Source organism: Trachurus japonicus, chromosome 14, assembly GCF_045865225.1.
Source record: "Trachurus japonicus isolate A0001 chromosome 14, Traja_1.0".
In the NCBI taxonomy this organism is placed as follows: Eukaryota; Metazoa; Chordata; class Actinopteri; order Carangiformes; family Carangidae; genus Trachurus; species Trachurus japonicus.
In genome coordinates this window covers 26,563,919-26,578,394 of record NC_140920.1, presented here as the reverse complement: position 1 = coordinate 26,578,394, position 14,476 = coordinate 26,563,919, and the positions used below count along the sequence as shown (strand labels likewise).

The following is a 14,476-nucleotide window of genomic DNA, read 5'->3' as shown; positions in this document are numbered from 1 at the left end:
AAAGAAAAAAAAGGAAACTTTGTTGCGGAGTTTTGCCGTTTTATTGTATAATATCAGTTTGTACATTTTCAATAATATATAATCCACTCCTATACGCGTCTTGCACACATTTAAAATGTATATATGCCGTTATTTCGAATAAGCGCCACCGTGGTGGGAACAAACCGAGACGTATGCAGCACAGCAAAGTCACAGATGATGACAAGAAGAAAGGCATGCTCACACAGAAACAATATACAATCCTGAACAGATGATCACAGTCTCCAAACCTGTCACTGAATTAGTTCACTTTGCTATAAACGTAGACACCGAGCTCCTTTTAGACCCACTGGAACAACCACAGAAGCTGAAGCAGGACCTGCATTCAAATGTCAGCAACAACAACCCACCCAGCCCCCATCCCCCAGCCCGCCCCCCCCCAACAATCTACTCATATTGTGCAACACGACACACATATGTGCGGTGGAGGAGGAGGAGCTTCTCTGCTTTATAAAAAGAATTAAATAAGAGTTTCTCTCAACTTAATTCTGGTCATTTAAAGCCGTTTAGACTTCCTTATCCACACCCAACAAACACAAAACACTGATTGTAGTAAACATCTGGCATCATGAAGGGATACACCCTCATGTGTTTAAGCTTCCTTGTGAGAAAATTCACACACATAACTGGCAACCCAGCTGCCAATCCAAAATCTGTTATTGTTTTCTTAGAATAAAATGTCTGTCAGTTTGTTTTTTTTTATCAAGTTTTACAGAAATGGAAAAAGGAGCTCTCGACAAAAGAGGCACATACAAATTTACACAACACCCTGCTGATTCACACGGATGGCAGTTTCACTACTGGACCGTTACTGTTCAAACCAATGGAAACAGAAATGACATCAACACTATTACGATTATTTAGATAACAAGGTACATTGTTGCAGCATATATTTGTGAGAATACCCATAGAGCCTTGAGCCTTACAGTAGTCGTAAAGATAAGTGAGATACAGAGAATAAAATCGGTAAAACAGGTTTTCATCAAAACACTGGTTGGACTGAGCAAATACAAAGACACGTTTACACAGCCAGACAGACAGAGGGATAATAGAAGAGTATAATGACGAGCATATTCAGTTGTAACCTGAGATGTTCAGGAAACAGATTGTGATAATACTGCACTCGGAGCGTTTCAGCTTGGTTTTCATCCATGATTGCGTTGGCATAAAAATACAACCAGTGCAGACCTGTAAACTCCTCATCTCTGACAGAGCAGATCCACAGAGGAGAGGATGAGGGACAACTAAAAAGATCCAAACCAAAATAATATATATATACTATATATATATTTCTATTTTAAAATTTCTACAACAAGCCATCTGTACATAGAGTCTATATTACAGCCTCTTTGCAGAGTGAGAGCCTCCTGACACGTGATACCAAACTCTCCCCCTGGCAAAGAAACTATTTTTTGCTTTGCACATTCTTCCCTTCTCCATCGATTTACAGTATGTGTTTCTTTTTCCTTCCAGTGATGTCAGAACCGTCTTACTGCTGGTCCATGTCAGCGGTCCTAGATTGTACTTACTCTATTATACTGGCATAAATATATCAACATAAAGAAAGCACTGTGCAAATGAGAGTTTCTTTGGATTAGTATCGCCTCCAAAATAGCCCCATTATGTTATGATATTTTTCATTGTTATCTACTGATCTACAAAACACACCTAGAAACCAGCCCATCTAGTAACACTACCTGTCTGGCAGAGAGACTAAACAAAAGGAAAAGTTTGTCTACACTACACCACACTACACTAAATTTGACACTGTTAAAAGGTAAGAACTGACTGCTGTAAAAGGGCGAGTTTGGTCCAGTGTTTTGCAAACATTAGCATCGTTAATGACTCCACTCGCTCGCTGCTGAAGCTGCTGAATTCTCACCTTGGTTTAGGGCGAGCCGACGCTCAGAGGTGCTGAGCTTTAAAAAAAAAAGTTCAGAGGTGTAGAGAGGAGGCAGCTAGGACTGAAGGAAGGAGCTGATGGAGCTGATGAAATCTAAGGGTTTGTCTGCGTGGATCCAGTGGCTGGCGTCCGGGATGTACTGGATGTCTGCGGCGGGGAACAGCCTCTGGATTTCTGGGTAATCATCAGAGCTGGTGGAGACATGGAGGAGGAGGGATGAGATCAGGTAGAAAGAGGCAGAGCACATATCAAAGTACATAAATAGTACATATTAAAATAAAGGTAATAACATCTGAAATCTGAACTGTTTTTGTCTTTTTCTTTTATTTCTTTTGTATTTAAGCCAATTTTTTATTTTCTGTTTCTTTTTGTAATTTCAATTAAATCCATTCTTTCATTTATTTTTTCTTTCTTTCTTTGTCTAACACTGGACCATACTGTTTTGTGATTGACGTTCACTTCATTGTTTTCTACAGACACACGGTTGATCGACTGAGGTTACAGTCAATGACTTTCCTGTTTTGTCACAGGCTTCTTTCCATAAACCTATGAAAGATCAAACTGTTGCATAGCAACAGTGAAAAAAACACATTATGAAAGCAGAGTGTGGAATTTACCTTTTGCTATGATCATGGAGACATCAAATCAGTTAACAAAAGACTCAAGGTTTGTGAGTCTGCGTGACAAGCTCAACAACAACCCTCCGTGTGCAAGGTTACGTAACTTCTTTTCATTCTACATTTTGCAGCACTTTGAGTGAATATACAAGATTTATACATCACTGCAGAGGGAAGCAGTCTGTCTGCGGTGTTGTGTTGTGTTGGCTTGTGTTGTGTACCTGATATAAGCAGAACTGGCTCCGCCCAGGAACAGCGTGGGTCCGTCGTAGACGTTGTCGAAGCTGGGGAAGCTCATGATGTTTTCGAGGTGTGCTGAGATGGCCTCCAGGTTGACCCTCCAGGCGTAGTGTCCGTTCTGCTCCACCAGGTTGGTCAGCAGGAACTGACGCACCGAGTGCTCCTGCAGGACGGAGGCTCAGGTTAAATGGTTCTATATCTATATCTATATCTATAGTGGTGCATGCAGCTACTTGTATGAGACGGAGGATGCCTGACCTGTAGTGAGTCATACATAGAGAAGTGACAACTGATTTCACACATTGCTTTGGTTTTGTTGCCTGTAATGTTCAGGTTCACTTTGACTGTCCTCTGCCATTGCAGGCAGGCGTCTGCAGTGAAACAGCTCCAGAAACTTTTTGTCTGTACATGACCTGCTTTTGTTCCAGTGAGTGAGGAACAAAACTGAGCATACTGCAGTTACTGTATAGAGTCAGGTATGTCCTAAAGGAGCTGGTGGAGACCAAAAACAGAGCTAAAAAGATGAGAATATCACTGGATATAAGATTATCTTCCCATGGATTAGGAGGATATGTAAACAGTATGTTCGTTAACAGGTTGGCTTATCAACATTCCTGAATAATTATTAGTCAGTGCCTTGTTTAGAGATTTTTTCTGCTGCCCTCAAATGGCCAAAAAAACCCAACAACAGCTGCAGCAGCTTGACTGTTTATATAGGAAACGTATTAAGAAAAGATGAAGTTTATTCCTGGGAGACAAACACGCCGTTGTGGAAAAAAGAAACTTGTGTTGCAGGTTTAATTTATTGAAGAACAGCTGTCGTGGATGCTGACTAACTAACTGTGTGATGAAAGAACGTTCCTGACCTTGACCAGTTTGCGCAGCTGATCCTCCGCCATCCGCCTGGCGGTGGAGCGTGGGATGTCACTGGAGATCTTCACATCCTGCATGGCCTGGATGTAGTAACGGAAGTTGGTGCGCGTGGTGGTCTGAGCTGGACTGATGTCTACGACCACCAGCCGCTCCACCAGACCAGGCTACGGCCACAGAGAGACAGGTTGTGGGGAAAAAGAAAACAAGTTGACGTCATGTGTAGGAAAACCCCCAAGGACAAACAGACAACAAAACGTAGAGCTGTGTGTAGTGTACAGTAGATGATTAATTCCAGAGCAGATGGAAAGGTCAGGGACCGTGGTGGCGTCATGATAAATTCATGGTGACATTTCTCCGGCGCTCACCTGTGTCAGAGCGGTGGTCATGGCCGTCTTCCCTCCCATGCTGTGGCCGATGAGGACGCACCTCTCGATGCGCAGCTGAGCCAGGAGGTGTTTCAGATCCCCGGCCATGGCTTCGTAGGTCAGCACCGGGCTGTGAGGGCTGTTGCCGTGGTTACGGGCATCTACAGTCAGCACCTAACTGGTCAAAGGACAGTTAGGACACTTGGAATGGGGGGTAAAGAGGCAACAGAGCAGTCAGGTGCGTTCTGGCGTCGGAGCAGGAAAGTGACAGCCGACACAAAGGCTGGATTGTTCAGGCCGGGACACAGAGCTGGTTATCTGTCAGTGTTTATTACAGCAGGAGAGGGTTTGTATCAAATAACTGGCAACACACTGGTTGACTGTATGTTCCCAGGCCTGCTTTCATCACAGGGCCAGTGTCAGGCTGCTCACAACCAACTCAAACACACAGAGACCAATTGTTTTTTTGGTAACACTTTATTTGACGCCTATCTCTATAACGCATTATAACCATACTTATAATGAGTTATATGCAGTTAAAGCACTGTATAACTAAATGATCAATGATAAATGATCATAAGGCTTTATAACAATAAGCATAACACATCATAGAGCATTATAACTCTATTATAATACTTGACCTTATAAGCCATTATAAAACGCTCTATGATGTGTTATGCTTATTGTTACTGTATAAAGCCTTATGATAATATATGAGTGTTTATAATGATAGTTATACATGTCTATAAGCCAATTATAAAACATTATAACTATATTTATAATGCATTATTATTATTATGTGAGTATTGTTAGCGAGTTACTAACAATTATAATGAATGAATGAATTATAATACCTGATCTTATAAGTCATGATAAAATGCTTTATTGTGTGTTATGACTATTGTTATAAAGCATTATGATAATTTATGAGTGCTTAAGTTATACAGTGCTATAACTGAATTATAACTCATTATGAGTATGGTTATAATGTGTTATAGAGATAAGCATCAAATAAAGTGTTACTGATTTTTTTGTTGTTGTGACAACAGACAGGGGGTGATGTGACGTCTTCATCACTGCATTACCTTTCGGCCTGTGCGCTGCACCAAGGACTTTGCTATCGAGTGGAAGTTAGATTTGCTGCCAAAAAGGCCGTGAAGAAACACCAGCGGGGTGCTCTCCCCTTTCCCATCGAAGACATCGTAGGTCAGGTTGACTGAGCTGAGGAGAGAGAAAACACATCCACGCTGATTAGTTTGAACCTCTGTGTGTCTGTGGTGAGAATAATGTCACTGCCTCAGACAGCAGCAGTGATAAATCGCAGTAATGAAACTATGCAAAGTGACAAATCTATCAGGAACAAACATGAACAGGATATCAGGCGCTGCCACATGATTTGTGAAACATTTTGTTTGGAAATGTTTTGCTTCCACCTGCTGGTTCCACCTTAGAGAATAATACAGCAGCAGTTACTGTTGTCTTTTGTCATGACAATGTGACATGTGGTTGAGAAGCTGAGATTACTAAAATAAATCTGCCAAATTAACTGCCATGTTTAACTTTGAAAAGCAACAAAACTCATTTGGAAAATGAAAACAAAATGTATTTTGCTTTAAAAAAAAAACCTGAAACAATTAATACTTTATCCAACATAAATTAAGAGTCTATTCCTTATTATCTGATGAGCAATTTATGATGGCACTGATCTGGAAAATGGACCGTGTAGAAATCTAGTAATAAAACCCAATTTACTGAGGTTATATTAAGCTCACTTGTGAAATAGTGTTTTAAAACACTACTTAAATATTCCATCATAGAAAAACCCACACCTCTCCCTTCATTAACAGGTCTGATCATGTCTCTCTTTCTTAAGCAATTCATTTCTCAGTGTGTAGGATGAGAAAACAGTGAAATATGAGCACCATCACTACCTGGAGACTGAGTGAACGTGTTCAAGTGACTTTGTCTTGACTGAACAGCTGTGAAAGAGCCTCAAATGCTGGGTTTGAAATCACCAGGGAACTGGCAAATATTCCCATTTGAGATGTTGCAGTAAGTGATGTTTTTACAGCAGTGTTGCTTCATAATGCCTCAGCCTCCATCAAATCTACACTGGCTGAAAGCTGTTCATTTCATCTCTACAAAGCCCTTAGTGTCCTAACACCACTCCAACAGATGCAACTCAGGACTGGTCCAGACAACAATGTCCTCCACACTACAATTAAAAACGTTGTTATTACACATTATTGATGATCAATAACATTTCTGTCAACTAGTGTATAGACTGATCAGATAATCAGTTCAGTAGCCTATTACTTAGCTGGCCTCTGGGTGTGTAAGGAAGCAGTGAAGTGCCATGTGTAATGGGGGTAAATTGGGGCCCAGCAACACAAACCAATAGGTGGTCAATTGGGCCATAGTTTGATGATATAGCCTCCTGATAATATAATAATATAGCACACATGTAGCATAGCAACAATAAACCATAATAGGAAGCTACGGCCGCTTGATGTAGCTGCACAAATATGACAGAGAGCTCATAACGGTGTATGAAATCCTCTTTGTAACATCTGCAGGTTTAACCGTGAAGCTAACCAGGCGTCTGAATGTCCTCTATGGAAACTCTCCACTCCACGGTTAATAAAGATGCAACGTCACGACATGGCGACTCATTTCTATCGGTTAAATAAGCGGCTGCATGCAGAGAGAGACGCAGCGGCCGTCCGGTCGACCCGGCGCCGCTCCGCCGCTGCAGCCCCGGCGGGCAGAGGGCATCGGTTAGCAGGGGAAGCTAGCAGGGATACCTGGATGAGCTGGCGGTCCGGACCGGGAGAGCTACGCCGCAGACATGCTGCTGTCCCTGGGATAAACGACACGACGGCCGGCCGCTCTGCAGCAGTCCTCTCTGGATCAGGCGACACAAGGCGCTCATGGCAGCAGCTGCTCCGTTACCGGGCGGGCGACAAACTGCATGTGCGGTTAAAGACGGCCACGGTGACAGCCGAGACTCGGGGAGGCAACATGCACGGAGCGCTGGAGGTCGAGATTGAACTGAAGGAGGCTCCGAGCTGTCAACAGCTGAGGGTGACGCTGCGTCATGACGTAGGACGCAAAAGGCGAAGTGGCCTTTCCCCTGAGTTTCGTCTTCCAGGCTACAGCAAAAAAAAAAACGACCTTCTATTTAGCATCACTGTCTTGCTAGTAAATATAAAAGCGCCACATAAAGTACTGATAAAATCCTAACCTATCAGCATATATCACAGTTTATCAGTTCATAATATCCTGAAAATTTAACGAGTAAATACAAAATTTACAAGATAAATGTAGGGGTACAGAAAGTAGACTGTGCATGGTGGAGTAAGAGTGGGAAACAGAGGACAACAGCAGAAAATCTAAAAACTTAACCAAAAGTATTTTAAAATAGCTACACTTTCTACAGTGCTTGAATATAAAGGTTCTTGGTTAATCTCTAGCGCTGGTGATTTGGTATGATCATTTTATTTAATTCTACAGGGCTGGCCTCAGTCTAGGCTATAGGCCTGTAGCCACACACTTGATAGAATTAGTAGGCTAATATTAAATGGTTGAAAACAGAAAAAAAGGCAGAAAAAAAACATTTGAGATGCATCTATGCACATTGGAGCCTTCATCTGACATGTCAAACAATGGGCTGAACTTGTGTGTGTAAAAAAAAAAAAAGTCAACACAACTGTTTACATTTATCGATGATAATCATATTTTGTGTTTATTTTATCCTGATTTCACATGAGCAGGTGTTGAAATCTTTTTTTCCGTGTTAGTGCACTGTTGAACCACTAGGTGGCGCCCTAGTATCACATCATGGGCTATACACCTGTTCGCCACCAATGAAATGATGATCCTATTATTGCACTGTGTCCTACTGCTCTGTTAGACAGGCTGTCAGTCAGTGAAGTGGTCATTTCCTATTTTGTCAGCTCCTCTGTGAGACACAGGAGTCTGTAGTAGTCAAACCTGTCATGTGCGATAATAGTCTGTATGTCTGCACTCATTCTGTCACAGTGCTTCAACAGTGTGATACATTTTGAAGTGTTCCCTGACAAGTACAATGTTAATGTTTACTCATTCAACATTCATGTATAATAGATTTCTGTTTCTAACCCTTATTCTATTCATTCTGCTCACAGTCTACAGATACAGTAGCTACTCTGCCAAAGCTCCAGGCACCTCATAGTGTATGTTTAGCTTCTGATCCATCATCCAGTGCCTCAGATGATCAGTCCCAAACACAGAGCCAGAGTCATCCAGAACCATCTTCAGTGTGAACAAGAACAAAGAGTCCTGCAACAGATGGTCTGGCTCCTCCAGAGCCCTGATTTCAACTTTATGGAGTTGGTCTGGAATCACATGAAGAGACAGAGGAGACTGAGCCAGACTGAATCCACACAGGGACGGGGGGAAGTTTTCTGAGATGCTGCATACCTACCAAATACAGTACCAGGAAGAACTTAACACTGTGGAGAAGTGGTGTCGTTTTAAAGGGAAGTCCCAACATTTTATTTGCATTTTTTTCTCTCTCTTTCACCTTACTTTTAGTGCCTGGGATGTTTACACAGTTCTGTGTGACTCAATATTTATAACACTTGAGTCATTCTTGAGTCTTACAGGTAGAATAGTCTCAGAGGAGCTCAGCAAGGGGAACAGCTACAAAGAAATATATTTACGGCCGGGTGATCTTTATACAGCACCAGAAACCGTCCTCTTTCAAACCTCTCATCCCTGTGCTGCTTCTCACCATCACTTTGTTTCGGGTTGTGATCAGTTTGTTCCTCTTGCTCTCCTGTCTGTGGCTCCTGTCATACACAGCAACAGAAAAAACAAACTCTCTGCCTATGGGCTTGGACAAGCCTGGTTTCCATCGTTGCGTCTCCAAACATTCATTGCTATGGGCAACTTGTCTGCTGGGATAAAGCATGCTGTGAACTGTCACCATAGAGATGGCATGAGACAGAGGCCCAGGGGAGCACATGGTACACACTCAACTGAGAAAGAAGAAGAAGAAGTAGGAGAGGAGGAGGAGAAGGAGGAGGAGAGGGAAGATGAGGGTGCATTTTCTATTCTACTGAACACTGTGTGTCAGTGCTCCAGTTTCTTTAGACAAAATATGCAAAAATGTCAGCACCATGTTCCTGACACCAATTCACTTTCTCCATAACATTTTCTGTTTCAGTCAAATAATAGTTACTTTAAATTACATTTTGTTAGCAATAAAATGTAAAATTGGACATGGGAGAGATTTATTCACGCAATGAAGGATATCACAGTAAAATGGATACTATGTTTATGCATCTATATAAAACTACAACATATCCATTTAAAGGCAAAAGGAAGAGGAATAACACAAGAAAGTGTGAAAAACAATATGCCATGAGATTCAAAACACACTGGTCCATGGCACATGACAAAGAAACACACATTAAAAGTATGAAACTAGAATTTGTGTAGACACACATCGTCAGTGGCAGCTTAAAAGTTGAGGTCATTCTTCTATTGATCAATATACTGTGCGACAAGTGTTTAGAGGGTTAAATAACTCTATGCTGCACAGAGCACAGCTTTGTTCTCAACCATCTCTTTTCAAAGGGACTGCTCATGCACATATAACTTGACATGCTAGACAGTGAGTTCCTGATAGTTTTTCACATATTTTCAGTGTAGAGGAAGTAAATGTCTGACTGTCAAACATCAAAACTAAAGGTTTAAACTAAGGATTAAATCCTACATGGTAGGAATGTCTGTGTTGAATTGATGTGTTGACAGAAAACTTCTCAAAGAGTGACTAATTAAAGCAATATTTACACCATATTTATTACTTTCTTGATGCAGATAAACAACTGAAGAAGAGATGAGCCAGTGTTGACCTGAAAGAATAATTTTAATCCAGACACCATGGAACAAAGATGAACTAGAAAATGTCTGCAACATACATCGACATACATACTGTGCATACACAACGTGGTGTAGTACACACTGTGATGAATAATGCCACATACACAGAAGATGAAGAACCATGCAAAGGAATGATAGGGCTATGATATCTTGGATCATTAAATGTTCAGAAGAACAACTCCCAGTCCCTCATTATTTAATGATGACAATGCAGTGTTTGTCATCTCTAACAATATTAATGACATGTATACTTTAAAAACAAGCTAGCAAGCTACATAATAAAACCTTAAAATGTTTTTCAGCTGAAGAAACTCTGTGTTCACTGAACCAGAAATGTCCTTTGCCTGCAGTGAAATGTCGGCTGCTGCCTAAATATTAACCATGTTTCAGTACGGCCTGTTTTCATGGCAGTGTTGTTATTCTCCCGCTGCACTGTCATATGTTCCATCGCGATGAGGCCGAGAAATGAGGAAGAGACTATAATGTCAGCCTCATTGTGTTTTGCTCTATGAGGAAATGTTGTCATTGTGTGTGGGTGGTGAATCAGTCACATGTTGCCATTGAACATCAGTAAAACGGGACCTGATATTTATCATTATTCACTCAAATGAATCAAACTTCTGCTGATTCACAATAGAACCGAGTTTCACTTCTGCTTCTCTGTGATTGCTTCAGTGTCAGTGTCATCCTTCACCCATATTTGTTTGGTTCTTTAAATTTCAGCAACAGTGAAGATGGGCATGAAATGGGGAGACAGGGAATAGGAGACTTTCTTTCACATGTGCAGAATACTTCACAAATTATGTCTGTTGCAATGTGATGTTGTTCCTAACTGTTCCAACAAGCAAACTTTTCCACATTCATGAGTTCTGAATGTTTTTTACCTAGTTTAAATGTAGTTTCTTATTGTGCCTATTCAGTCACATTCTCTGGAGTTTGTCCTTTCTAAAAATATACATAAAGAAACACAAATTCAAGCCCTTCTTGGAAAGCTCTCTCTCAGACATATGAGTCAGACAGTATTTATTTATCCATTTATGACATACTGTAAATGATAGAACGAAATATTTCCCTTTAATTAGTTGCCCTACTTAACTGTATTTACAGATATATTATAAATATAAATATTGATGACTAATTCATCATGAAACCAAGCTCGGAGGTCCATGATAAGAGCGGCTGAAGAGGAGAGGAATGTTCTCCTCAGTGCACAAGAAGAACGTCCTGACAGAGATCAGATCTCAGCGCTGACGTCTCATGGGTGGGTGTGTGGGGGCACGGTCAAAACTCTGTGTTATCTGTGGAGGCTCAGGTCATGTTCATGTTTTTGACTCTGGTGTTTATGTGCATCTTTTCAAAAGGTAAACTCCGACTTGGAAGTTTTTCAGGGAATTTTCTGGAGGTTTGACTCTGACAGGCCGCAGCACGAGCCAAACTCACTGATTCAGGGTGGCCGGTATCTGCAGGTCAGATGAGGAAATTCAGAGTTTATTTAAATTGCAAGGCAAACACACAAAATGGATATGCAGATGTGGACAGTATTTATTTTCTGAGGAAAAGCTAAAACAATGATGTGTATTTGTAGATTCTGGTATTCAGATTTGGGGACTTTTTGTCTACACTATGAAAAATCTGACTTCTCTCTCAAAAATGTAGAAACTAATAGGCCTATTAATATGAATTTCCTAATGACTTGAAGAGAAAAACACAAAATCAAAACTTTATCTCTGTGAGTTTCCAACAGATAGTTTATCTGCTTTACACAACTTTACAGTCCATCATTCAATGAGGTAAAAGAAAACAGTGATAACCTGGGATTATACTTTCTAGTGGCTCTATCAGGGACCTGATGGACTTTGCTGTTTGGTCATCGTCATGTTTGCGAGAAGTCTGCTACCTGTCAACTTCACGTGTTCCTGCTGGAAAGAGAAGCTGACAGTCAGATGTTTTATCTACGGCCCTGTGCTGGCTTCTCCTGAAATTTTTGACCTTTTCTTTTCTTCCAGTTCTCACTTTGTCTAGTTCACAGTAATGAACGTCAGCAGCCCACCGCTGAGCAACCCTACATCCGCCTCAACCTCCTAAGCATAAATAAAGCCTGAATTAATGAAATATATTGCAAAGATATTTAATTGGAGTGAATTTCTATTCACATAAGGGGCAGATTTTCTTACATATTTTGCAAATTCTAATAGACTGATATTGAACTACTAATAAAATGTTTGTGTTTTCTGTCAGGGTTTCCACCTTGGTTTACAATATCCACTTAATATGTCCAAAAATTATTATTATAATTATTCTATATGTATTATAAAGCAGGAAATATGGTCATAAGGTTTGACCTTGGGAATACACATAGCACGTTTGATAAGAGACACTGAATGTAAACATAACCTCCAAAGGGCACCTTTAAGTGGCCAATATTCAATGTGTCTGAAAAATAAAAGGAAAATCAAGTTTCCTTTCAAATTTGATCAAAATTTTGAAAAAAAATTGAGAATTTGATGACTAACTGGAGAAAAGAAGTGCAACACCCTGTTATGTTAAATTACACAACTGTGTGACATAATTAAAAGAGTGAACAATATGTTGTGGAAAACATGATGGGGAATATGGAAACTTCCAGAAAGTTTCCATTCTCGCTCACATTGTTTTGCACCATTCACATGAGCTGAGAAAACCATAATTATTTACAACTGATAAGTCATATGATGATTTTTACACAGTCCATGTTTTGTGTGATTATTGTGACACTTTATCGAATCTGTGACAGAGATTTTTTTTTTCCACTGAATTGGTCAAATTCCACTCAGTGACTCACCCTGACCGTGCTTCTGTGAGATTACAGGGGTACGACAAGGTGTGTGGTGTGTTTGAGTGTTAAGTGTGCGACTAAAAACACCTTTGGTGCTTTTCTTACTGATAAGGCTGTAAAATGTAAATGTTCACTACCGGGGGCTGAGCTGACCTCCCCCATCAAAACTGAACTCACTTCCTGTGCCTCTTATCATTGCTTCTTATATTGAACATTTGAGAGTATAGTTTCTCTTTCTCTGTGTAGTGTCGTCTTTTCACTTAATCACTACATCATTTTTACAACCACAAGTTAATATTGGGAGGGTGCTTACTTCTACTACTGACTCCTGGAAGTAACCTACAGTGACGTTTGTGTGTGTGACATAGATTGAGAGCTTATTTCCTTGTTTAACCAGACATCTGCTGAGAGTGAGTCGAAACAGATGTGAACAGATGTTATCAGCTCAGTTAGTTTAGCTCACATTAGGTAATTTAGTTTGTTAAATATTCTACATGAGGCTGGTCGACAAAGGTCAGAGCTTGTCAACACAGTGTCTTTTAAATAGTGAGAGATTAACACAAAGTCGATATAAGGAAAAGAGATAAAGGTATTTGAGTGTTACCAAAGATAGAAAGTGAAATAATCAGATCAGGCTTAAAATAACAGTGAACCCCAAACAATGGTGTGTTTACAACACAATTATTATTAACTGACAGTGGAGCTCTTATTGTGGCTGTCAACAGGTCAGTTTATACATACAGCATGGCTTTGTGTACATGACAAAATGCGTGTGTGTTATGTATGACCAGGTCAAACTAAATGTGTGTGTACTACAACATGTGTATATATGGTGTGTAACAGATCCCAATAATCTAATTATAACTGAAACTGATCTGATTAAATAATGTGGTGCTGAGTCGGCTGTATTCAGTCTCTGTCTATATATAATCTTGTCTGACAGTTGCTCACAAACACCAAGACAAACATAAAGACACAGAAACCTACAATGATATTAAGTTTATGAACAAAAATGGCAAAAGGACAAAACATCCAATGAGCTATAAATAAATGAAGATACATTTTATATAGCCACACAGTGACTGATTATCCTGAGCTTGTTATTATCACTCACTCAAATCTAATCAAGGAATTACAGTGAGATTATTAATTTTCTGACTTTGTTTCATGACATCTTTCTTTCCGTTCTTCATGACACAGCCAATAGTCAAACATTTCTTTCATCTTTGCCATGTTTATTATGGCACTGCAAGGAGTCTACCTGCCGCACAGGAGGCTGCTCCACTGCTCCGGGCCTCTGGCTTCAACAGACGGATTCAGCTGTATCCACTGACAAAGAAACCAAACAAAGAAACCAAACTCCCAAAGCCTGGCCCGTCTTTCAGCATTTTAAACTGTTTGCATTGGCCTGGACCCAGTTTGTTTTAGCACCATATGCATTAAACAGTCTGACAAAATGAAACACTTCTGTTTTAAAATGACTTTTATTGAAATCTTCAACAATATTTGGAAGTTAGGCTCTTCTATAAAAGACCTGATTATTCCTGGAACAATGTTATAACAAGTTCATGACAAAAACAAAAACAATCTTTTTTAAATAAGAACAACATTAATTAGTGATTCTTTTACTTTAGTCACAGAAAACACATCCTGCTGATCTGGTAACACACATCCAACACACATTGTCAGACACACA

The 14,476-nt window shown here is 40.2% G+C and overlaps 1 protein-coding gene across 1 annotated transcript; it reads right to left on the bottom strand.

The window, feature by feature from the left end:
- Positions 1-18: 18 nt before the first annotated feature.
- On the bottom strand, positions 19-7,105 carry abhd11 (abhydrolase domain containing 11). Its single transcript, XM_085798659.1, has 6 exons — positions 6,842-7,105; positions 5,123-5,258; positions 4,038-4,211; positions 3,666-3,836; positions 2,781-2,962; positions 19-2,133 (listed from the first exon to the last, which is right to left on the bottom strand). The coding sequence occupies exons 1-6, from the start codon at positions 6,967-6,969 to the stop codon at positions 1,998-2,000; spliced, it is 927 nt and encodes a 308-aa protein (XP_085654785.1). The 5' UTR covers positions 6,970-7,105; the 3' UTR covers positions 19-1,997.
- Positions 7,106-14,476: the final 7,371 nt, after the last annotated feature.

What these genes read in the sequence shown, in the direction of transcription:
- abhd11 (XM_085798659.1), bottom strand. Translation starts at nt 6,969, where the DNA reads ATGAGCGCCTTGTGTCGCCTGATCCAGAGAGGACTGCTGCAGAGCGGC. An exon ending in TGACCACCGCTCTGACACAG is followed by an intron (nt 3,837 to 4,037) that starts GTGAGCGCCGGA and finishes CTGTGGCCGTAG; the next exon opens with CCTGGTCTGGTGGAGCGGCT. An exon ending in GCCAGTTCTGCTTATATCAG is followed by an intron (nt 2,134 to 2,780) that starts GTACACAACACA and finishes TGTCTCCACCAG; the next exon opens with CTCTGATGATTACCCAGAAA.